Source organism: Cydia amplana, chromosome 14 (genome assembly GCF_948474715.1).
Source record: "Cydia amplana chromosome 14, ilCydAmpl1.1, whole genome shotgun sequence".
In the NCBI taxonomy this organism is placed as follows: Eukaryota; Metazoa; Arthropoda; class Insecta; order Lepidoptera; family Tortricidae; genus Cydia; species Cydia amplana.
Genome location: NC_086082.1, coordinates 5,125,326 through 5,149,914, shown reverse-complemented (window position 1 = coordinate 5,149,914; position 24,589 = coordinate 5,125,326). Strand labels below are relative to the sequence as shown.

The window sequence follows — 24,589 nt, the reverse complement described above, 5'->3', positions numbered from 1 at the left end:
GTACATGTATAATCACATTGGCTTGGCGTCTTCCCACCACCAGGCGATAACAAACACGTCTCAATATATTACTTTAGGTTCCGAATATCGGTACAGTTGTTTAATGACAGCGTTTTACACAAAAATAAAACGCTAATTAAATAACTTACCATATTCGGAACCTAAAGTTTTAATCCTGCCTGGTGTAAATATGTATAATTTTGAGACAATGAGGTAATTTGCGTTTGTTTCTAACTGTAAAAATTGTCAAACGCAACTGCCTGAAGTGGTGGGGGTGTGGGAGAGAGATGGACGTATATGCTAGAAAAGGACAATACGACTAACTACAGTGTTGCCACTCTCAATATATTACTTTAGGTTCCGAATATGGTAAGTTATTTAATTAGCGTTTTATTTTTGTGTAAAACGCTGTCATTATATCTATTTAATCAGCGTCGCCAAGGCGTCGCCTTGTTCAAGCATACCAACATAATGGAAGCATACGCATGCGTTCAAAAATAATTTTCATAGGGATGTGCAAAGATATGATGTGTTCCGGTTTTTTTTGTTGAAAATGATAACCCATCGATTATAATTTGTATCCTATTTCAAATCGATTTTTGGCACCATTCGTTTCATCTGACAGATCTATTTGATAAAAAAAAGAGAAAAGTCAAAACGAAACACTCGCTCGCACTTCAATATTTTATTTTTATTTTACTTGAAGAATTGTAGATTGTCGGTAGATTAAAGAATTTAGGATATTGACATTTATCCCATTAATTAAATAGAAATAAGAGTATTATTGTAGATTGTGGAATTATTACGCTTTTTCAAGATGCCGCTGAACTTACAATCAGTCCGGCAGTATTTGAATGAACTGAGGAATTCTGGAGGATTACACAAAGATCAAGCAGAAAAGTAAGTTGAGACTAGATTAAATATATTTTTTATTAAAATTGAACATCAGTTTATATCGTTTGTTTTTCCTAAAGGTATCGCAATGTTCTTATGGAGATACTCAAAAATCCTGAGGGTGATTTAGCAGACTCGCTCAAAGCATTTGTGGAAGCAAGTAAGTGTACATTATTTTAGTGTAAGTAATTCATTAGGTGAAGTAGTTGTGTAAAGCGAGAGTCTCCGGACCAACCTGCCAGGCCTTCTAATCCAGCCTGCAAAAGGAAGCGGGAAAGCCAAAAGTGACACTATCTGGCCCATGTACAGGAAGCTAGAGAGCCGAAGGCTTGGCAGTGACCTTTGGGTCAACTGTTTGAAGACCCCAGTAATTTACCCACTATCTATTATATCTTTCTGGTTTTTTTTAAATTATTTTATCAATGTATTGACTAAGTTGCTTTATTCTATTTACCTTACAATAAAAATGTTTTTCAGTTGTGAATGAGAATGTGAGCCTCGTGATCTCCCGACAGCTGCTGACGGATGTCAGTACACATTTGGCCCTATTGCCAGACCCTGTGTCACAGGACGTCTCACACTATGCATTAGATGTCATACAACCAAGAGTCATCTCATTTGAGGAACAGGTAATAAAATAAAATAGCTTTATCTAGTATTCACAGATCAGGAGTTGTTGGTTCATGTTTGTACTGTTTAATTTATTATTATTTTATTTTGAGAGCTTTAATACAGCCTACAAGTATTCAGATCACTTTGCACATGTGCACCTCAATTACACTAAAGGAGATCTCTTAACCTAAAATATGATGCATGCGACACACATGACATCACACAATATTTGCATGTCTCTATGACCAAACATGTAGCTCTATTGTATTAGTATTTAAGACCTGTATATACCATGTTTAAGCAAATAAAACTCTGAATCTGAATCTGAATCTTATATCATTTGTCTGCAGGTTGCAAGCATCAGACAACATTTGGCCGACATTTACGAACGCAACCAAAACTGGAAGGAAGCTGCAAATGTACTAGTTGGAATTCCTTTAGAGACTGGACAAAAGTATGCTCATCAATTGTTATTATTGTTGCAAACTTTTCTGATTTATTGTGATCATGATACTGAAAAATGGGTCAACTTTTAAGATATACACCAACATATAGACAGAAATGCCAGGAGTATGAAAATCATAAATAGGTTGTGTGAGGTTCACAGTGTGAATTCATTTCACAGTGTGAATTCATTTCACAGTGTGAATTCATTTCACAAATTTTAGTTATAAATTGTTAAACCAAACAAATGCAGCCACTGCCACAAATGCAGAGATGTAGTTAGAGGATGGATGCGGTCACTTATTCTTTGGTCCATCCATTTGATGTTATAATTTTTATTGTAGTATGAACTGTGACTACTTAACAGACAGAAATCAAAATATTTAAATAGATTTGTTCCCTTCTTGTTCAGTGTAACCAATTCTATTTATTATATACTATATACTCAACACTTATATATCCCAATATGCATATGCAATACAACTTTCTTCAATTTCATTGTATTAATTTTGTTTCAGGCAGTACACAGTAGACTACAAACTAGAGACTTACCTAAAGATCGCGCGCCTCTACCTGGAGGTGGACGACCCTGTGCAAGCGGAGGCCTACGTCAACAGGGCTTCGCTGTTACAGGCGGAGACCACTAATGAACAGCTGCAAATATATTACAAAGTGTGCTACGCACGAGTCTTGGATTATAGGAGGTTAGTAAATACTTTATTTTTAAATGCAGACCTTAGTAAGTTTTACGACTAAACAAACTAATAGTTTTGTTTCCTGTGAATAATTATTACACAACAATAATGAAATTAAATTTACGGAAATACATGATCACACATATTCTTCTGCTTTCCGACTTTAATTATTCTTTGTGTAAGAAATTCGTAAATATTACTTAAATGCTTTCTTCCACAGAAAATTCATAGAAGCGGCGCAGAGATACAACGAGCTCTCGTACCGCAACATCATCCACGAGGACGAGCGCATGACGTGCCTCCGCAACGCTCTCATCTGCACCGTGCTGGCCTCCGCCGGTAACCATTCCTATTAAAATTATTTTATTATTTATTATTTTATTTGATACACTAGCAGCTCTTGGAGCTGATGCGTGTATATCGAAGCACTTGTATTTTATTTTATTTTGCACTTTTTAAAGTTCTAAAATGTGTATCCAGTCTATTTTTGAAAATGTTGATGTTGTCACATTCTAGAAAATGTTGGTATATTCTATGAAAATGTTGTCATATTCTTTGAAAATGTTACCCTCTTCATATACTATGTCATTCCCAAACATTAGTGCCAATAATGTATTGTTTTCTGACAACCACTGGTTTTGCACAAAATTTGTTACAAAATTTGTAGTACAATGTTTAAAGCTGGATTGTTTTCCAGGTCAACAAAGATCCAGAATGTTAGCCACGTTATTCAAGGACGAGCGCTGCCAGCAACTACCCGCTTATTCCATCCTGGAGAAGATGTACCTGGACCGCATCATCCGCCGCTCCGAGCTGCACGAATTCGAAGCTCTCATGCAGACGCATCAAAAGGTTTATTGTTTTATCTATTTAGAACATTAAGTTAAAGCAATATGTTGTTGAAAGTAGTCTGAATACATTAGGGTCAAGCGGGACGGCGCGAGTTGGAGTTGGAGGTTGGCTTGAACCCGCACTAGTGTGCAGGAGGCGGCATTATTTAGTGCCACTCGACAGACGACTGATCAACGTCAGCCGGCGCGCTGCGGCGGTTTACTATGAAACTTTCCATACATTTTTCTTTTTATCTGATTTTTATTGAGGCTTTGGACACTCTAGGTGAACATGTTACATACAATAAAATTTAGCGGAGTCTTTAACGATGACAAACAGTTTCTAAGGGCCAGTTGCACCAACCACATTTGACAGACTGATTAACGTCAGCCCGCGCGCCCCAGCGCTTTACTATGGAACTTTCCATACAATAAAATTTAGCAGAGTCTTTAACGATGACAAACAGTTTGGTGCAACCGACCCTTATTGTTTGGATTTGGATGATCGAGTCAGATCGGTCAGTCCTCGAATCCGTGGCTTGAACCCACACTAGTGTAGTGTGCAGGAGGCATTATTTAGTGCCACTCGACAGACTACTGATCAACGTCAGCCGGCGCGCTGCGGCGGTTTACTATGAAACTTTCCATACATTTCTTTTTATCTGATTTTTATTGAGGCTTTGGACACTCTAGGTGAACATGTCAGCGTCATACAATAAAATTTAGCGGAGTCTTTAACGATGACAAACAGTTTCTAAGGGCCAGTTGCACCAACCACATTTGACAGACTGATTAACGTCAGCCCGCGCGCCTCAGCGCTTTACTATGGAACTTTCCATACAATAAAATTTAGCGGAGTCTTTAACGATGACAAACAGTTTGGTGCAACCGACCCTTATTGTTTGGATTTGGATGATCGAGTCAGATCGGTCAGTCCTCGAATCCGTGGCTTGAACCCACACTAGTGTAGTGTGCAGGAGGCATTATTTAGTGCCACTCGACAGACTACTGATCAACGTCAGCCGGCGCGCTGCGGTGCTATACTATGAAACATTCCATACAATAAAATTTAGCGGAGTCTTTAACGATGACAAACAGTTTCTTAAGAGCCAACAGGAGCTGAGATTTAAATATTTTAGGTAAATATACCCGTCTCGCTAACGGAAGCGGCTCCTAAAACTAGTGCGATAAGAACAAGGCGAAAAATCCTGCGTAAAAATCTCAAAAATCGAGGTTTCGTACTCGACTGTTTCCTCCTCCAAAACTTAACCAATCGTAACCAAATTTGAAAATCTAAATGATTATGACATTATCTGTGTCGGACCGTTTTGCTTTTTTGGCTAATCGATATAAGTTTTGAATAGCGCGCCTCTCATTGCGGCATAGTCAATTAGGCCATTTTGGCCATTTTTGAAGGGCTCTAGCGCCTTAAAAAACAAAAATATCAAAAAAAGCAAAACGGTCCGACACAGATATTGACAATATTAATCTGTGTTGAAAAAAATCATTGCTCTAGCTTCAAAACCCACGGAGGAAACAGTCGAGTACGTTTGTATGGAGAAATGATCACTCCTGTTGGCTCTTAAGGCTTGACCAGACACAGAACGCGACTTGGCGCGACGCAGCGCCGCGTCCGCGCCGCGTGATGCCGACGCGATGACTGTTCAAACAGGGCGCGCGCGGACCGCGCTCTCAACACGCCCTCATCGCGCGCGCCACCGCTCGCTGCCTAACGTCCGATCCGACTGATGTGACCCAGCGCAACGCGGCGGCCCGCGTTGCGCGGACGCAAGGGGCCGCGCGGCGCGGGGCGCGACAGAAGCGGGGCGTGATACCGGCGGGACGCAGTCTGTTTGACGTCGGTAATCTGTTAGCATGTGCCGCGGTCGCGCGGCGCGGACGCGTCGCTGCGTCGCGCTCTGTGTCTGGCCAAGCCTTAAAACTTGTATTGGTGGTGTCAGGCGACGACGCCGGACGGCTCGTCGATCCTGGACCGCGCCGTGTTCGAGCACAACCTGCTGTCGGCGAGCAAGCTGTACAACAACATCACGTTCGAGGAGCTCGGCGCGCTGCTCGAGACGCCGCCGCCGCGCGCGGAACGCATCGCCGCGCACATGATCTCCGAGCAGCGCATGAACGGGCACATCGACCAGATCAGCGCGAGGGTGCATTTTGAAAGTAAGTTTTGCTATCTGGGGATCGCGACCCCTCCTTATAAAGCCAGGTATTAGGCAACTTTTGGTAATAAACACTGTTTAATGACTGTTTATAAACAGTGTTGCACGATGTTTCATCATCTCTGTAAACATGTTTATAAACAAGGATGATGAAATATTGTTGCATAAACATGTTGCTGTGCTCCCCACTCTAGGTGGAGAGCAAGACAAAATATTCAGTTTATAAACAGATGTCATCGAGTGTGGACGTGTGTGACGCAAATTTAGAAACATGGAAAATCCTCGGGCGACATCCTAGCCACAACTAAACTAGTGTGGACCGCTAAGTTTCAGAAACAGTGTTTACGGTAAACTTGTTGCAAAACATGATGATCAAATTCATAAACAGTTTATTAACAAATGTTGCCTAATGAATACCCGGCTTAACACATTCAGTGCCGAAACCCCGACTATCGGGTATTTCATGATTTCGTTCCCAGGCCGGGCGACCCGATAGTCGGGATCGTGGTATACAGCTTTATATGACGAAATTTTTGTGACCTGGCGCGGATTTCTTATTAGGCTGGGTGACAATGAATCGGTTAAGCCACCGCGATCCTTACGAAAATCCTTAGAGCCTGTCCCGTCTAAGCCGTTTTGCGCGCGAGTACACGCGTTCCCGAGATACTAGAGCCACATACACTTCGTCCTGGTGATCTCGTGCGCTTCCATCTCACGGGTAAAACGCCCGACTATCGACTCGCTCGCTAAAACCGCGCAAATACAACCATCTCAACGTCTCATCTCACCTATTATAAAATTGTCTTCTGGTTGCCAGCACGCACTTTCTATGCTTTATTATTCAAATATTTTGGCCATTTTGACTTTATCAAATGATGATATGTACGAGTATTTACATAATTTCGTAATCCACCCAGCCCGTGAGATCCTACCGCAGTGGGACAAACAGATCCAGAGCCTGTGCTACCAGGTCAACAGCCTCATCGAGAAGATCGGCGCCGCCGAGCCCGAGTGGATGGCCAAGATCGTCGAGGAGGAGATGATACAGTAATCGTGAAGACAGGAAAATATTTTTTATTTCGAGGATAATTAGTGTAAGAAAGGTTGCGTACCCCTGCAGCAACTTGACTAGACGAACCAGTGATGTAATCTATGCTTAAATATAAAATACACATACATTATAGTGTTCTTTTTAACCATCTATCAAAAAGATACTCTTTTTGACGTCCTTCCTCTCCTTTTCCTAAATGATATCCCTGTCAGAAACACTTAAAAAACGATCTGAACTAATCCATCCTGGCATGGATTGGCGAAGTATAATTTATAGTAAACACAGGCTCATATTGGCTATGTGCAAGACTGGCGCCCGTAGGACTGTTGTCATTATTGGAATGGCAATTTATTATACCATGCATTTTAATAGTAGTTTATGCAACAGTGATATAATAAGGGTTCTTAAAATTCAAGGGTCGAAGTTACAAAACGAGACATAGTCGAGTTTTGTAAAAAAAGACCCGAGAATTTTAAGAACATTATATTACTTTTTCTATGACAGCTGCAGCAAAAAAAAAAAAAAAAAAGTTATTATTAAAAAAAAGAGTTATTATTAAAAAAAAAGAGATTATTAAAAAAAATTGAGTAATTATTTAAAGAAAAAAGAGTTATTATTGTAAATGAAAACATACCTCTTTCAATCAAGATGATCGGAACTTGTATCTTTAAAAAAAATAAAGCAGTTGTATTATACTCATAAGATGACTGCTAGCAGTCATCTTATGAGCCTATAGACAAATCATTCAAATGACATTGCTTTAGATATCACTGTCAGTCATTTAATTGACACATTTAAGTGCTGGAGTAGAAAAAATATACTTAATCGCGCAAATAGCGTACTTGCGCGATTTTTATGCGCCTGAACTCCTAAAGCGACCAAGTTTCGCAGAACTACGGTGTATTCTCATCGTGTGAATGAACAAGGTAAAAACTGCATACACATTTTAACCTCGTACCGCTCACCATACAAAATTATAGCCAAGGAAGTTTGAATCTTGTTGTATTTTCAATTGGGTTGAATTTCATTTGTTCGAAAATTTTACGAGACAAATGAAATGCTACCTATTTCGATTTTAATTAAGGTTGAAATTCCATCGAAACTGAGTGTACACCCTAAGGTACATTGGGCGGCAAGAGGTTAAAAGCAACGACGAGCGGCGCACGAGGCGCCAATAAAACAACGGATGGTGATTCCAACAGACTATTCATTTAATTCACAATCAATAGGGCAACACCATAGGTGCTTATTTACAAGATATATAGGACTTACGGATCACGTAATTTGCACAATTAAATTATTTAGCAATACAATAGGGATGCAATAATGTCGCGTGCTTACATAATACCTAGGGAACGGTATTCCGAACGTCGCGTTCAACGCTTACACAGACAGACAACACTCGAGAATACTATGATTGAAATTGATCTTTCTATACTCTTTCTATTATTATATAACAGTAGATGTGTTATCTACGCGTGTTTAGGGCTCCAGCTCGAGGGCGACGCCGACCTTGTGCCCGCCGGCGTTGAAGTTCTGGCCGTCGATGGCGGCCGAGAGGGTCAGGGTCACGCCTGCAACAAATACAAATAAATAAAATAAAATAAAAATAAAAAAGCCTTTTATTTCTTGCAAGTAGTTACAATGTCGTTATATCTAGATTTGAATTTAAAATTTAAAAGGAATATACATTATTATTATAGTTAAAAATTATTCGTAATTAATGTCATTATTATCACTAAATTAAAATTAAAATTGCATTAAAATACCACTAAGCAAGAACCCCTTCTCGGGTAAAGGCCTCCTCCAGAGAGTGCCAGTTAGCTCTGTCCTGTGCTGTTAGAGTCCACTTTGAGCCGGCAATTTTTGAAATGCATTTCAAAAATTTCAACAAATACAAACACGACACTAATTATAATATTTAAAACTTTCGCGTTCTGAACACATATTAACTGACATTTATAGATGGGTCTAATATAATAATTTCGCGATAGACCCGTCTATAAATGTGAGTTAATATGACATCACTAATTGTTTAACAGTGACCGCCAAAGATGTCAACTGTCACGTGGCTACAGCCCAATATCAACCATCGTGCATTCTAACAAGGTTCACGATGACGCGCCGCTATGATAGGCGTGGCGTTCAAAGGGTTAACTCCTCCACAGCGTAGCGACGTTACAAAGAGTTTTTCATAAAAACCGGCCAAGTGCGAGTCGGACTCGCACACGGAGGGTTCCGCACCATCAACAGAAAATAGAGCAAAACAAGCAAAAAAACGGTCACCCATCCAAGTACTGACCCCGCCCGACGCTGCTTAACTTCGGTCAAAAATCACGTTTGTTGTATGGGAGCCCCACTTAAATCTTTATTTTATTCTGTTTTTAGTATTTGTTGTTATAGCGGCAACAGAAATACATCATCTGTGAAAATTTCAACTGTCTATCTATCACGGTTCGTGAGATACAGCCTGGTGACAGACGGACGGACGGACGGACGAACAGCGGAGTCTTAGTAATAGGGTCCCGTTTTTACCCTTTGGGTACGGAACCCTAAAAACCATGTCGATTGTCATAGATTTCCAGTTTTCTTCCGATAACATAACGAAGTCGACATTTCAAAATGACAATAAGACTATGGGAATTACCTATAGGAAATGCATTTAATTATTCATAGCAGCCATGACTAATATTTGTTACTGGTTCGGCTTTACTACACAATTGTTATTGGCATCTATGCGAGTGTGAGCAGACGTAACGTAAAGACGTTCTATATTTGTGCCAATTTTTAAATCGATTAGTTGTCTGAGTGAAAACAGGTATGACGTTAACGTCGGCATTCCATAATAAGGACTTCCGTGTGCGTAATACAAAACTACATCATACCCATACTTCCGACAGTACTTTTAAATTCATATTACTTGTTGTAAATGATTGATGGAACTACTCATTCCAAAATAGTATAGGTTCTATTGTCTAAAATAAAAGTCCAATGCCTCTTCTCCCTTCGTTGCTGTTTGTTAAATCATCTTCATCTCCCAAAGGCCCGAACCGAACCGAAGACCCGACTATCTCGACTTATATTTACTCGACAAACAATAGATAAGTGGAACGACACGTGACAATCGTACGATATCTCGATAGTGCGTAAGGGTGGGTTAGAACTGTCTAGTGTTTACACATTATGATGGATGATTCTAATCATTTCAGTATATTCTTAGGATAGATAAATATTATGGACTTTCACTCTTGATTGTGATTATGATCTAATCAACTCGCTATATATGATTATAAGTTACACTAAAGGCTTCGTCACACAGGCGCGTTTTCCGGGCGCGCCGCTTTTACATACAAAACGCTCACGCCCCGCCCGGAAAACGCGCCTGTGTGCCGAAGCCTTTATGTTTACTTTAATGAGAGTAACATGAAACATTATGGCTAGCATAACTACATAAAGATACGACAAAAGTTATATTTTGATTATTATAATATGGCACTTAGGTATTCAGATAAAACTGAATCACCCAACTGATATTGGACCGTGACATAGTCATATCTTGAATATACGAATTCTCAATAAACAATCGATATACAGTACAGGGGCGTGTATACAGTAAAGGTAAAATAAAAGTAGGAATAAACTCGAACCAATCATCAAGCCATCATATTATGAAAAGTGATAATTTTATACTGAACAATACTTGTACAGCTAATAACTTTAGTAGTAGATTCTAAAATGGCAACATTAATTTCTGACCTTAAAGTCCTTAAACTCACTATTATCACGCGATACTCGCATATTGAACAAGTCATCACGTAACTATTGAAACGACTCTCAGCTAAATCCAAAAAAACCGGCCAAATGCGAGTCGGACTCGCGCACGGAGGGTTCCGCACCATCAACAAAAAATAGAGCAAAACAAGCAAAAACAAAAAAAACGGTCACCCATCCAAGTACTGACCCCGCCCGACGTTGCTTAACTTCGGTCAAAAATCACGTTTGTTGTATGGGAGCCCCACTTAAATCTTTATTTTATTCTGTTTTTAGTATTTGTTGTTATAGCGGCAACAGAAATACATCATCTGTGAAAATTTTAACTGTCTAGCTATCACGGTTCGTGAGATACAGCCTGGTGACAGACGGACGGACGGACGGACAGCGGAGTCTTAGTAATAGGGTCCCGTTTTTACCCTTTGTGTACGGAACCCTAAAAATATTGAAATATGCGACCCATTTCACAGGTACATGTGATAAATACTGACCAGGGCGCAACTTCTGCTGGTAGCCGAGACCGATGAGCGACTTGTTGTTGATCTTGGCGTGGAGCGACGCGTCGGCGTCGAGCGCGAACTTGGCGCCCACGCCGAACAGCGTGTCGGCCGAGCCCGCCGACCACTTCATGCTGACGCCGCAGTCCAGCTTGTCAGACACCTTCTGGTAGATGGAGCCACCGAAGTCCTTGCCGTTGTCGCTGAATAATTACACAATACCATATTATATTGATTTTAAAATAGCAGGAGTTTTTTAAAGTTTTCATTTTTTTTTTTATTAAAAATGGGCTTAAGCTTTGGATTCCTCCGAAAACGGTGCCGTCATATGACGGCCGTCATATAGCGGCAGCAAAAGACGGCCGTCTTTACGGTGGCGACATGTGGAAAGTACCACGGCGTCATAACACACCGTCATCCACCAAGGTCAAAGCGGCAAATTTGAAAAATGTAGGCGCGATGGGATAACGTCCCATAGAAAATTTGAATTTCGCGCCTTTTCCTACTGACAAGATTTGCTTGATCATCTATAATTTACTTGGAGGATGAAATATCATCAGAAGAGGAAAATAATCGTAGTACGAAATCATTTATTCAAATCTCGTGTCATTTATTCAAAATGGCGTCACCGCTATCTAATAAAACGTTCACGAAACTATCGACACCGTCATGACGGCCGTCATCTTACGTTACGTTGACCATCAACGTAACGTAACGCCGTCTAGGAAACCTTGCCATCTTGTTTACATAGACAACGTTCTAGTGACGTCAGTCAACGCTATATAGCGGCCGTAATATGACGGCACCGTTTTCGGAGGAATCCAAAGCTTAACGTAACGCCGTCTAGGAAACCGCGCCATCTTGTTTACATAGACAACGTTCTAGTGACGTCAGTCAACGCTATATAGCGGCCGTAATATGACGGCACCGTTTTCGGAGGAATCCAAAGCTTTACTCATGGCCACAGACTAGCCGAGGCGAAGACGTGACCTACGATGGAGCGAGTCTGCCCAGAAGGTACCTGTTCACCCTTGATTTGAAGGTCATTTGTACTTTAGTCCCACTTTAGTTCAATATACCTATAATAATGAATTTACGGAAAGTATTTAGTAAAATTTACATCAAGTCTAGTAGCAACTACTATGATTTATGTGCTTATGTGCAGCAATCTTCATCTAATGGTTATTTAACTAGGATTCAAGAAATTACGGAGGTAATAAATATGCAGGCCGATTTATTTCTTCTGCATTCCAACTCTATTTTATTATGATATTTTAACATAATATAAATAAAAAGATATCTAACTAGGTATTCTTAAGATTGATCCGTTTTTACTAAATTATAAATTATTATTAATATTTACCGGTCATATAAGACGTTTTCTTTAAATACTTTCACGCATCGCGTCACAATCTCACAATTGATCTAGATTACGTAATCCCAAGAGGCATATTTACATTAGAGAGCAGTACACGTCACGATCTCCAAGTACCATTTTACAAGCATACTTAGAGAACAATAGTCAGTTATATTATCCGAAGTCATCTGAGCGCTCACTGGTTTTAACTAGTACAAGTTATATGGAGCATCCTCTACTAGCTTATGTTGAAAAATCGATGTTCATTGACCCTGGCTCTACACAAGTCCTTAATTGTAACATTATATAAGAGGTCTAGTTTAAGAAACTGACGATTTCGTCTACATTCCTGCTATTGCTAATAAAAGTGCCTGTCAGGCTGATTTAATATTTCACTTGTGTGTGTATCCCTTTACCCTCGTTTGACCTAAAAACTAGCTTGGTTATTGACAATCAATAATTCATGTTGTATTAAAGTAAGTTTTAAGAGTTTCATATTGAAATATTAAACTTTTTCTCTATGATATGATCACTGATAGATGACTTTAGGAAAGTCAAAACCACCAAACTGAGAGATTATCTTCTAATTATACAATCCACAGTGATTTCTTGTTGGACACCACATTTACTGTCATTGTCTTTTATTAATCCACAACAAAATGTTAGTGTCATTTAAAACATCTAAAAAATCGTATAACTATACTTACACATTGGTGTGTAGGTTGAAGTCTCCGGTCTGGTATCCGAAGGCGAAGTTGTTCTTGGCGAACTTGGCCTTCTGCGAGTCGAACTGCGTGTGCGCGCCGGCGAGCCAGCCCTGGTACTTGAGGACGGCGGCCACGTCCACGATGGGTCCAGCCAGGTCCAGGTCCACGTTGGTGTTGATGGCCACAGTTTCGTTCGCGAACGACGACTTTAGTTTACCGCTCTTGCTCCTGCAATTGTTACTTGTTTAATGACTTGCTTGTTAAATTGAATAGGGAAATTGTACCCAAGATATGAAAAAAAAAACTGAGGTCTCTATTACAATTTAAAATACTTCATAACTTGTAATGTTTACACATCTGAATAATAAACATTATCAATCTTGTATAGGTATCCAGTTATGGACACAGAGGAATCTTATTTCTTTCCTACAAGAATGAATTTACCTGTAAGTAGTTTAGTGTATCAAAATTGCAGGTATTGAATATGTTCTTAAATAACAGCAACAGGAAACACAAATTGGCACTTAAATAGATCTATGTCTGACCCATATAGTCCGCCTCGAGTGTCTAATATATTACAATAATTATTTTAGCTCATTAAACGTAAAATAGATAGAAGTATCAACAGCTAATGGCGGACTGTTCACAATGCTGCCAATGATAACTTTCTAAGCCTGTTTCTTTGATCTCTGGCCCTGCTCACTAATAGTTGGTAGTGAAAGAAGTTTCCCGTGTCTTACCCGGTCTGTGGGGCGAAGGTTCCCTCCAGAGTAACCTTGAGACCAGCGGCGATCTTGTCCTGAATTGTGATGTCAGTAGCGAGTGTGTTGTCCGTGTTCCACTTCTCTGTGAATGTCAGGCCATAGTCCTTCACGGCGAATTTGGACGAAAGGCTGCCAAACACCTATGAAAATAATTGATGAATGTAGTGAATAATTGATGATCATATGCTGTACTATAGCTTATACTTTATTATTTATAAGAAAACTATAAGGTTAATATAAATATCTAAAATGCAATGTTTTACATTTTCAAAGAAAATCATCAGTGAAAAAGGGTGTGCATGTATAAAATTATGGTCTGGGACACATTAACTTTAAAATGAATATTGTCTTAGTTAAATAGGTAAAATAATAGCCAATATCATAAAATAGCTATTATGTGAATGAAATGTGTATGTGTTCTTACACTGTTTGGCTTTTTGGAATCTCCATGAAATGATAACAATAAATATTTAAAAAAATGTGATCCCTTGCGTTTTCTGATAATGACTTTCCACTGTAAAATAAATGAAGCCTCTTAAATTAAATAATCTTATCATTAACGCGTATTTTTTTAAATCTAAAAATGTGTGTTTTCCTCTATGAAAGCAATCTAAGATATATTAAAATTATTCAACTCAGATTTTATACAATGTTCAATATAACAAAAGTGTAGCAAATGGAATCATGAATGTACAATTAATTCACAAGAGCCGGCTGATAACTGAACTGAATAACTTGCAAGAGAACCAAAGATGAATTACCTTTCCACTCTCCTGGTTGGAGGTGATGCCACTGGTGAACTCCACACCAGACTCACTCTTGGTCTTCAGGTCAAGTTTGAACACTCCGAAGTGGTAACCCTTGCCGAATACATCATTGGCCTTCTTGCCAAGATCGGCATAGTAGGGAGGAGGGCTGGAACCCATCTGTAATGATTCATACTTGAGCAACCTACTCCTATATGGACCCTAAATTTTGTTGTAATAAAAGTAAGCAATACATGTCACATGACCTTATGATTATTAGCTGTTAATATCTAGTACAAGGGGTAAGTCGCAAAAATTAACTATCAGTGCCAGCTGTGTCAGGGTCGACTCGGCTTCGCGAACTATTTACAATCCTCATTCAGTACTATTACATAACACTCAGGTAATAAGGGATTTGGGCGTCAATGTTCCAGAAGAGTGTCCAACGTGACATTCTTCCTTCGGGACACACCTACTGGCCTTAAACTTGACCTCTATAGATAGGAGCTGAAATTCGTATCAAAGGTGGAAATCACATGCGTCGTCCACCTCCACTGACGTTTCGACCTCTTCACCCAATCAATTATATTTTTATGACATACATTTTCTAAGATCTCTAGTCATTTGAAACAAACTTAATGTAGATATTGGTGATAAAAATAGGGAGATACGAAAATAATATGGATTATGCGAAGGGTGACGTCGATACTTCTCATTGAAACCGGCTGAAGCGAATCATTTTAACCTCAATCTAAAATCTATCTTTACACCATAACCAGTCTTTCCCTTTATATACAAAGCAATTACGAAAAAAGCTATATTACTCACTGTGGTTTATAAGGTATAATTTGAAATGGAGAACGTGGAACAAGGCAAATAAATTGCCTATTAGATGAGTGGAATCTCCTTCACCGCACCACAAAGTTCTGGTTACTGAAGTAGTCAACAGATAGCGCGACAGTGCGATGGCGTTTTTCACACCGGAAATAGTGTACAGAATGAGGTATTTTAAATTATAATACGTTAACTTGTATCATATTGAGAAAAACTATATATATAAATAACAGCAATACTTTATTTATATTAGATATTGTAAAAAGTCAACGGTCTTAGTGGTTGAAATGTAATTTCAATGTAACATAACAAGTCCTAAAACGACACTACTACGTTGACGTCAATGTCACAAGTAGTAATCAACACAACTGCTAATAAATTAATAAATAATAAATTTCACCAGAATTCCATAGAAAAAGATTAAAACAATAATTTATAGCAATATAATTAATACTTAAAGTTATCAGTTAATAAAATCGAGTAACTATTAACAACGAATATGTATATCTATGATAGAGTCTGTGCGGAAAGAGAAGAGTCGTGGAATGTATCGGGCCCCATACAATTCGCGACTCTTCTCTTTCCGCACAGACTCTATCTGGCGGTCTAGCATGAGTTGCGTTCTCGCGGGCGACTCCATAATCGGCTATTAGACTCTCGCGCGAGCCACGAGACGAGCCGCGAACTGCGCCACGAGACGCGAGTGTAAGCGGTGGGCTCGCGGCTCGTCTCGTGGCTCGCAAGCTCGTCGAGCTAATATAATTTAAACACTAACGGCACGGCATAAGGTTTATAACCGAATGACAAGCCGAACGCGAGTGTAAGCGGTGGACTCGCGTCTCGTGGCGCGGCTCGCGGCTCGTCTCGTGGCTCGCGCGAGAGTCTAATCCGCCTATACATCTGGCGCGACTTCAAGTATGGACTCGCGCGCGAGAACGCAACTCATGCTAGACCGCCTGAGGGGTTGTAGGGTTGCAATTAAGTGCTTGGTAAGTGCGTTGCCGGCCTTTAAGATGGCACTACGCTCTCTACGCTATTTACGTTTATTTAGGTACACTTTGCTATAATGTGGAATCAAATTAATCATCAATCGGTTCATGTGGCGACAGCGAATAAAAAATCAATCGGTGTGTGGCAATGACAGCTAGTCTTAGTATACCCCTATTCTAAACAACCAAAATATCCCTCATCTTATAAGGATATTTTGCTATTAGGCAAGTATTTAAAATGTAAGTACATAATACGAGTATGAGATATCTCAAACTTGCTAAAAGTAGTTCGTAATCTATCATATTACTGCGGCAGTTATTAGGTACCTATACTATAACTACCACAAGACCCATCTATGTTAATTGTCTCCTAGCACTTTCATTTCAGCAACATTACTTCTCAAAGTGTCATGATCGACTATCCACTAGCTGTTGCACGCAAAATATAAAAGACACTTCTATTTCCATTGCTATGGTTATAACTGGCACGAAGCGATAATGTAAGGTTTCGACTGTCTGATGCAACTTTGCTGATCATCAGTCTGCTGCACTTGCTTAATTATCAAGTAAAGCCAAGAAAAGTCAAACCTGTATGTATATAACTATTCACTCCTATAATTCTAACATTTTTTGTTTTTCTTTCTATAGATACTAGTACCAGAAAGTTAACGTTACTGGTGGCTAATTTCTGTTTGTAACTCACGTCGCACAAAACCGGCCCCGGTGTAGTTTTCGGGAGTATCAAAATCTTGAGCATTTATATCACCAGTGTTCCTAACTTTGGGTTACATCTATGAATCACCAGGTTGTAAGCTCAAACCTTAGAATCTGAAAAGCTCCAGAAGGCAATCCCAAAGCCGCCGCCGTGGCTGTCACTGCCGCCATCGTCATCGTATCCGTCGGGGCAGGCCACCTCCCGTCCCTTGTCGAAGCAGACCACATGCTCGCCCATCGATCCATCCTAGATTCATTTAATCAGGGCTATAACCGCGAAAATCGAAGTTCGCAAATTGCGGGCATTTTTCTCTTTCACTCTAATTAAGGAGTAAAAGAGAAAGATCCCCGCAAGTTGCGAATTTCTGTTTTCGCGGTAGCCCCTCTGAAATTCGTCTGTGTCAAAGATTGCCGCATTGGCATTATAAGAAAGGAAATAATTTTTCATTGATATCTGGAATCTATACATATAAAGTCTATTTTTTTATTCGGTAGACTGAAATGACAGTTGCGAAGTTGAACATGAAATGTCATTTCATACTATGAAATGTCATTTTAGTCTACCGAATAAAAAAATAGACTTTAGGTACCTCTATATGTTACAAGATTTTGGTAATGTATTAAGCTACATAGTTAATTTAATATATACATTTGATTCGTTTAATATACCTACCTACTACCTATTAGATTTACCTGCACGTTAATACGGTCTCTACACCAACTGAGGGTAAGTACCAAGTTTTGTTACGTCACTGTGACAAAGTTCTAAATTGTTCAGCACTTTCGAGGCTGCAGATTTACACAAGAAGTAGGGTAAGTAGTTAACTGATACGATAACATACCACATACCTAAACATATAAGTAGGTATTTATTATTATCTAGGAAATAATTGTACCTATATATAATATTGTACCTACCTAAAGTGTAATAATTTTCATACGAGACCTGCGTTCGCCGAGCTCTACTTTCTTTTATAAATTTACGTAATCCATCAAAAATAAAAGTAGTACCTAAAATCTAAATAATGCACAAGTTACACTCGGGAAGAGTCGATATTTTATTTTTATCCACGGCAACGGCGTCTTGATATTATATTAACTAATAACTAATATGTATGTATGTTGTTATGTCGTGTCCGCGACAGGCGTTAAAGTGAAAAAGATAAAAGTAGTTTTTGGCACGCAACCGAACGCAGGTCATGTTGTCCTTTGGTCGATGGGAATGTTGAATTTTCTGGATAGTCGTCGAATTTTCTAGCAAAGAAAATTCTGGGTTTTCAAAATTTAAATGTACCTATTATTGTCAACGCGAGAAAATACAAGTAAAATAAGATGAATGCGCAGTAGTTAATGCAGTAGAGATAGAGGGATTTAATAACTATTAGGTCATTTCTTAAATACTTATTCTTTAAACTACCTACCTAGTAGGTAATATACCTTATTATGCTTATTTAAATACTTACTTCCCGTACACATGGTTTTCTTTCATAAGTTACCGCAGAAACTTTCGGCCACCTCCATTCAAATACACTATCACTGTTTACAAAACTATATAAACTCTCAAAAATAGACATATTAAAGATAAAACATTAAATAATTATATTGGTTATATTTTTTTTTGTGACAATTACGTATACATAGATTTTGAAAATTTTGTTACAGTGAATCTATTTGGCTCTGATGGTAATAAATTCACATTTAACATTTCTCCCATAAATACCATTTTAACTACTAGGTACTTATCTGAAATTAAGTTACTAAACGATTAATAATATAACGTTTGATGTATTTGTCCTGAAAGCGAAGTATCAGACAAGACAAGTATTCATGTAACACGTCATGTTTTACTATGTCTCCCATAAATAATTGTTAGCCACGAAAACGCGGGATCTTAAACACAATAGGCGATGGGCGACCTAGTTCCAAAAGTAGTTCCAACAGTTACAACTGTTACAAGTCTCGTTTATAATTCAAACTAGTTAAATGCCAATTCCGCAAAGTCTAGAAACACATAGCAGTAGTCTCGCTTATTAAAACGAAACTTTGTAAGGGGTGTTACAAATGTAGGACGAGCATATTTTTATATGTTATACTTATTTGAATGAAATTTAATTAATTACCCTAACAATTTTTTTGCTTGGCGCAGCGTAGCGACTTTGGTGAATTGAAGAAGACATTGTGCATGATGTGTTTTATTGGTTCTATGACATAGGGGCTATTCATAAATTACGTCATTTCAAATTAGGGGGGGGGGGGGGCTGGACATCGGATGATGGTAGCAAGAAGTAGGAGGAAACGGGGTCATTCGAAGCATGATTTTTGGATGATTTTAGGGGGGAGGGTGGGTCAAAAACCGATGTCGTAATTTATGGACAGCCCCATAGCATATAGGCAACTATGGCATCTATGGGAAACTAAGCTGCTATACAGTAGACTGTATAGACTCATAAAGTTTTGAGTTATTAGGCAAGTGCAGTCAGCAGCAGAAGTTGCTAAGCGGGCCAGGTGTTAGTACCTATAGGCAAATCGGAATAAAAACGCAACTGCCGGGAATTCGTCAATAGATTGTGTCATAAGGGAGCAAAATGACCGCAGTTCCTTTGGGTTACGCAGATACTTTTTATCTGCAGATTTTATTATGCGTTGCCGCTTATCCCTTACCTATTAGTTGCGCCTGTTCTGTCCACTAGATAGGTAGTTTCCTGTAGTTTACTATTCCTAGAGTACCGTATCAAAAACAAAAGCATAATCAACATAAACATAAATAAACGCGATCCCAGAGCGGCCGACATCTCGGATCTCGAATAGTCTGGATTCGACGTCTTATTATTAGCCGCCGGTCGTGTACATATGTACTTCTCACCGGTCAGAGATTTCAGTCAGTTCTCGCAACGCCTGCCGTGTTGTCGTGAAATATTTTAGTGCTAATTACCTGTTACATAGCAAAGTTATGGCACAAGACGTGAGCTCGTACGATATAGCTCGGAATGAGAAATATGGACGATATCTGATTGCGAATAAAGATCTGGAGGCCGGGGAGTTAATTTTCACGGATAAGCCTTTCGCTTTTGGGCCGAAACCAGGTAATTTAAGCAGAAACAAGTATACAAATGATGTTGAGTATCGGTATTTAAAAAAAAATATCTTAAAAACTAAAAATATACAACGTAAAATCTGCCTTGCGCAAAGCCTCGTGGCTAAGTTAAATAGTATTCCTGTGATAACTATTATGCATTTTATAAATTTTTAAAAACTGTTGTTATAAAATTACTGGCTTGACTAGGAAAAATGTATTGTTATATTCGTTAAACATAACGAAAAAAAAAGTTGAATCTTGAGCGTAGCGATGAACAGGATGAATTCGACTACTTTAGATTCCTAAAACCAATACCTATATTGTACCTAGGCTAGGAACTTTAAGTATATTATTTCGTATGTCTTTTAACTTCAGTCATGTCTAGTGTTTAAGAAGGTACAATTTAAAGTGTCTAGAAATGCTGATTATCAATGCTTGTGTCTACAGACAGCCCACCGCTGTGCCTGGGTTGTTACTGCCCCGTGCAGGGCACGCTGTGTTCTCGCTGTGGCTGGCCGATCTGTGGCGCGGAGTGCGAAGCGGCGCCGGCTCACGCGGCGGAATGCTCGGTATTCGCGGCTGCTAAGGTGCGCTTCCAATCACCAGACGACTGGACCGCCAGTTCACCACAGCTGGATTGCATCACACCCTTAAGGTAGGTTGTTTCACAAAATTTGACACAGCTTGGGTATAAATCTTTAAGCATAATAGCATATACCTACGTGTTACTGCCCTTGTAAAGGGCTACCTGTTTTCGTAGTGAATAACCGGCGACTTGTGGTAGAATGCTCAGTATAGATAATAGCGGCTGCGAAGGTGTGCTATCAGAAGACTGGACTGCTAGAGTTCACCACAATTGTTTCCTGTATAATAATTAAGAGCTCTCCTTATCGTCATTCGATCTCCCGTTCCGATTCGATCGTTATGATTAACAAAATTTAATATATACCAAGAACAGTCATCGCACTAACATCACGATCACGACCTGAGGAGGACCTCCCCTCATTAAATCTGTAAAGCGCGCGTTATAACTCCTGGCATCCATCTAGGTCAGGCTTGGGTCTATTTCTTATAATTTTGTTGTCTGTTTCAGAATGCTGCTAGCAAAAGAGAGGGACCCCGAGCGTTGGAAACGTGAACTGGAGCCAATGGAAACACACTCTGCGGCGCGACAGGAGCGGCCAGCGTGGGCCGCCGACCAGGTCAACGTGGTCACCTTCCTCACCGACCACTGCCGGCTCGGCGCGCGCTTCGACAAGGAGCTGGTGCAGCGCGTGTGCGGCATCCTTGAGGTAACCAAATGAGACATATAGATGGTCAAGCAGATCTTGTCAGTAGAAAAAATTTGAAAAATGTAGGCGCGAAGGGATATCATCCCATAGAAAATTTGAATTTCGCGCCTTTTTTTACTGACAAGATTTGGTTGACCAGCTATATATTAATTAACCTTGCAATTTGGTAAAGGCGCAAAAAACAAAACAACGGGTTGCACTCAGGGAGTGCCGGCAGAAGTGAAAACTCAATGACTAGTGCAAAATGCACTATGTATAATTGAGGTTAACGCCATCTAGCGTTAGCGTTAATTACTTGAAACCCCTAAGCACATCACTGTTAGTACTCGAGTTATATTAATACCAATTAGAGCGAAACTCACTAGATGGCATTTAAATCAATAAAGAAAAACTCAATGACATTACATGTTACAGTTTTTCATGTAATGTCATTGAGTTTTTCTTTATTGATTTAAATTCCATCTAAATGTCTTACCCTGTCTCGAGTTTAACATTTTTTCCCCACCTCAAAAACTGCACAGCGCCGCTAAAGAAGTTTTCACTTCAATAAAGTGAACCCTATAGGTGCGTTTACCTTAGATCTGGCAAGTTTGCTAATGCTAGTACCTCTGTAATTACTATTAACAGCGCACAAGCAGTTCACGACACGACAGGTTACCAATCGGCGCTGGCGACGTATTCGCTGGAAAAAATGCAACACGTGCCTATATTAGTGATGCTGAGTTGCTGGAGTCATTTTACTAAATTTATTTTCAGGTGAACGCAGTGGAGATCCCATCTCGCGGTGGATTCAGCATCCGTGCGGTGTACCCGCAGCTCGCCATCGCGGCACACAGTTGTGTCCCCAACATAGTGCACACTATACTCCAGAATGATTATGAGTAAGTATTACCTCACCTACTACTGCTGTCACCTCACCTATAACTCACCTAGGTGCCTCAGAAAAAAATATGGACAAAACAATTAGTTATTCACGGTTTTTCATTACTGCCTCGCCTGCCATTAGTGCCTCGAGTAAATGAGTGGTGCGTTTCATTTGAAATGTGCAAATTGTGTGGCGGTATAGGTGTTTGGGTTATAAAGTACAGTAAAGTAGGTCTTTTTGCGGTGTGACCTACTGGGACAATCTAACAAAATAAGTGGTACAAATGAGGTGACACACGTAGGTACCCTTGACTTGTCATGATGAACAAATAATATTCGTTACTTATCTATCTCTTCCTCAGGGTCCAGGTGCGAGCCGCAGTGGGCATCCCATCCGGCACTGCACTACACCTATGCTACACGCACGTGTTGTCCCCGACGCCCGTCCGACGCGATTACCTGCTGGAGTCCAAGTTCTTCGCCTGTGACTGTCCCCGCTGCGCTGACCCTACGGAACTTGGCTCGCATCTCAGCACTCTCAAGTGCAGCAAGTGTGATAATGGCGTCATACTGTGCAATAACCCCCTAGGTATGTTTGCTTCAACGATGTCTTTCTCATCTTAGCATTTATTCCGGTTGCGACTACTTGCTGGAGTCCAAGTTCTTCGCGTGCGACTGCGCCTGCTGAACTGACCCTACGGAGCTCGGCTCGCACCTCAGCACGCTAACGTACAGCAAATGGGACAATGGGGCACCATACTTAAGGGGTTATTGCACAGAATGACAAATTCTGTGCAATAACCCCTTAGGTCTGCTTGCCACGACTTCGTCATCATTATTTGATTAGCCTCTCTGTATTCTTTTCTCTGCTTTCTCCACAGCGAGCATGACTGTCAGGCATGTGAGGAAGCTAACCCAACAAATTTTCACATATGTAGGTATCTCTTTGTGAAGAATACGTAAATAGCTGAAGGTCTGTTATAATAAAAAGCAGTGTTTCTGTTCATCACCCATGGCAAACGTTTGGAAGGAAGAGAGCGCCTTCATAGTCCTTTATTCCGTTTTCAGATAATGAATCACCCTGGCAGTGCACCGACAAGAACTGCGGCTTCCAGACCTCGAGCGCGGCGATGAAGAAGATGCTGGCCGTGGTGCAGGCCGAGGTCGACCAGCTGGACGCGTTGGAGGGCACGCAAGCTATCGAGATGCGAGAGGCTACGCTGAAGAAGGTAGGTTAAAGTACCTCAGATGGTCAGAAGTGAGACTCGTTTAACAAATCATTTGAAAGATTTCGACGCCAATCCAAGTCATTGATTAAGTCGCTAATCTTCATCGAGTATGTTGTTCCGATATGAGTAAAGAGAAGAAAAGCTTGGGTTGCCCTGTTATGTTACCTACCCATTATACATTCCGTATACGAAGGTGTCGATACACCTTTGCCGCCGATGCGCTTTGGGGTGTCCCATTTACAAAAACCGCTCGAAAAATAATGACTCTATGGCCGATTCCGCCACGGCGACTGCTTCAACTCCGTTGCTGTCTTTTGTTTTCATTGTCCCTTTTGTTTTCAGTACAAATCGGTATTCCACCCGCGCCACGGCGTCCTGTTATCCCTGAAGCACGCTCTGGCCACGCTGTACGGGCGCGTGGAGGGCTACGCCATCGACGAGCTGCCGGACCTGCTGCTCGAGCGCAAGGCGGAGCTGTGCCGGCTCGTGCTCGACACGCTGCAGATGGTCGCGCCCGGGGAGACCAGGATGCGCGGTGAGTGTGCCATATGTACGTGGTGGTGTTCCTTCACGCTGGAGCACGCTCTACGCCATCGACGAGCTGCCGAACTTGCTGCTCGAGCGTATTAGTATTTCTTATCTATATTTACACTTACCTAAACAACCACTTTTTTCGCAGGTATGATGCTATACGAGCTCCACGCGCCGGTGATGTTCCTCGCGCGCAGCGAGTTCAGCGCCGGCCTCATCGACCAGGACAAGCTGAAGGAGCGACTGCAGGAGCCCATCCGACTGCTCGCAGAGGCCTCCAAGATCCTCAGCAGGGAAGACCCGCAGAGCCCCGAGGGCATCACGGGCGAGATCGCACGGCAGTCCATGGAGCAACTCCAGGCCAGCATTGAGGCGCTGTAGCTAGTACTGAACGGATGCGGTGACTCGTTGTTGAGGACTCAGAACCTTAGCCGAGAAGATCAACTGATCTCCAAAGGCCTTAACGTTTTGCATTTTACGTTTGTTTTATTAAATATGGCGTAGACGTTTCTAAT

General features: G+C 40.5%; 3 protein-coding genes across 4 annotated transcripts in view; 2 read left to right on the top strand and 1 right to left on the bottom strand.

The window, feature by feature from the left end:
- Nucleotides 1-6,712, top strand: part of LOC134654030 (COP9 signalosome complex subunit 4) — a 176,516-nt gene extending 169,804 nt beyond the window's left edge. The window contains exons 2-10 of the mRNA XM_063509419.1: nucleotides 740-900; nucleotides 975-1,054; nucleotides 1,372-1,523; nucleotides 1,857-1,960; nucleotides 2,469-2,654; nucleotides 2,866-2,984; nucleotides 3,343-3,497; nucleotides 5,437-5,653; nucleotides 6,570-6,712. Coding sequence (XP_063365489.1) covers nucleotides 818-900; nucleotides 975-1,054; nucleotides 1,372-1,523; nucleotides 1,857-1,960; nucleotides 2,469-2,654; nucleotides 2,866-2,984; nucleotides 3,343-3,497; nucleotides 5,437-5,653; nucleotides 6,570-6,703 — 1,230 coding nt within the window. The 5' untranslated portion in view covers nucleotides 740-817 and the 3' untranslated portion in view covers nucleotides 6,704-6,712. The remainder of the gene's footprint in view (nucleotides 1-739; nucleotides 901-974; nucleotides 1,055-1,371; nucleotides 1,524-1,856; nucleotides 1,961-2,468; nucleotides 2,655-2,865; nucleotides 2,985-3,342; nucleotides 3,498-5,436; nucleotides 5,654-6,569) is intronic.
- A 1,178-nt stretch (nucleotides 6,713-7,890) lies between these two features.
- Nucleotides 7,891-18,701, bottom strand: LOC134653965 (voltage-dependent anion-selective channel-like). Of its 2 annotated transcripts, XM_063509332.1 has the most exons (7): nucleotides 18,546-18,701; nucleotides 17,189-17,329; nucleotides 14,561-14,725; nucleotides 13,776-13,939; nucleotides 13,036-13,263; nucleotides 10,966-11,174; nucleotides 7,891-8,277 (listed from the first exon to the last, which is right to left on the bottom strand). In XM_063509332.1, exons 1-7 carry the CDS (start codon nucleotides 18,654-18,656, stop codon nucleotides 8,186-8,188), a joined length of 1,110 nt encoding a protein of 369 aa, XP_063365402.1. In that variant the 5' UTR covers nucleotides 18,657-18,701; the 3' UTR covers nucleotides 7,891-8,185. The 2 variants fall into 2 exon arrangements, with proteins under 2 accessions (XP_063365402.1, XP_063365403.1); XM_063509333.1 differs by lacking the exons at nucleotides 17,189-17,329; nucleotides 18,546-18,701 and adding an exon at nucleotides 15,374-15,468.
- A 1,140-nt stretch (nucleotides 18,702-19,841) lies between these two features.
- On the top strand, nucleotides 19,842-24,455 carry LOC134653963 (SET domain-containing protein SmydA-8). Its single transcript, XM_063509329.1, has 8 exons — nucleotides 19,842-20,165; nucleotides 20,606-20,813; nucleotides 21,252-21,450; nucleotides 22,207-22,331; nucleotides 22,677-22,903; nucleotides 23,383-23,543; nucleotides 23,886-24,078; nucleotides 24,223-24,455. Exons 1-8 carry the CDS (start codon nucleotides 20,033-20,035, stop codon nucleotides 24,453-24,455), a joined length of 1,479 nt encoding a protein of 492 aa, XP_063365399.1. The 5' UTR covers nucleotides 19,842-20,032.
- Nucleotides 24,456-24,589: the final 134 nt, after the last annotated feature.

What these genes read in the sequence shown, in the direction of transcription:
- LOC134653963 (XM_063509329.1), top strand. Translation starts at nt 20,033, where the DNA reads ATGGCACAAGACGTGAGCTCGTACGATATAGCTCGGAATGAGAAATAT. An exon ending in CGCTTTTGGGCCGAAACCAG is followed by an intron (nt 20,166 to 20,605) that starts GTAATTTAAGCA and finishes TTGTGTCTACAG; the next exon opens with ACAGCCCACCGCTGTGCCTG. An exon ending in ACTGTGCAATAACCCCCTAG is followed by an intron (nt 22,904 to 23,382) that starts GTATGTTTGCTT and finishes TTCCGTTTTCAG; the next exon opens with ATAATGAATCACCCTGGCAG.
- LOC134653965 (XM_063509332.1), bottom strand. Translation starts at nt 18,656, where the DNA reads ATGTCTATTTTTGAGAGTTTATATAGTTTTGTAAACAGTGATAGTGTA. An exon ending in GAAAACCATGTGTACGGGAA is followed by an intron (nt 17,330 to 18,545) that starts GTAAGTATTTAA and finishes AAATGAATCTAG; the next exon opens with GATGGATCGATGGGCGAGCA. An exon ending in CCAGCAGAAGTTGCGCCCTG is followed by an intron (nt 8,278 to 10,965) that starts GTCAGTATTTAT and finishes TATTTGTTGCAG; the next exon opens with GCGTGACCCTGACCCTCTCG.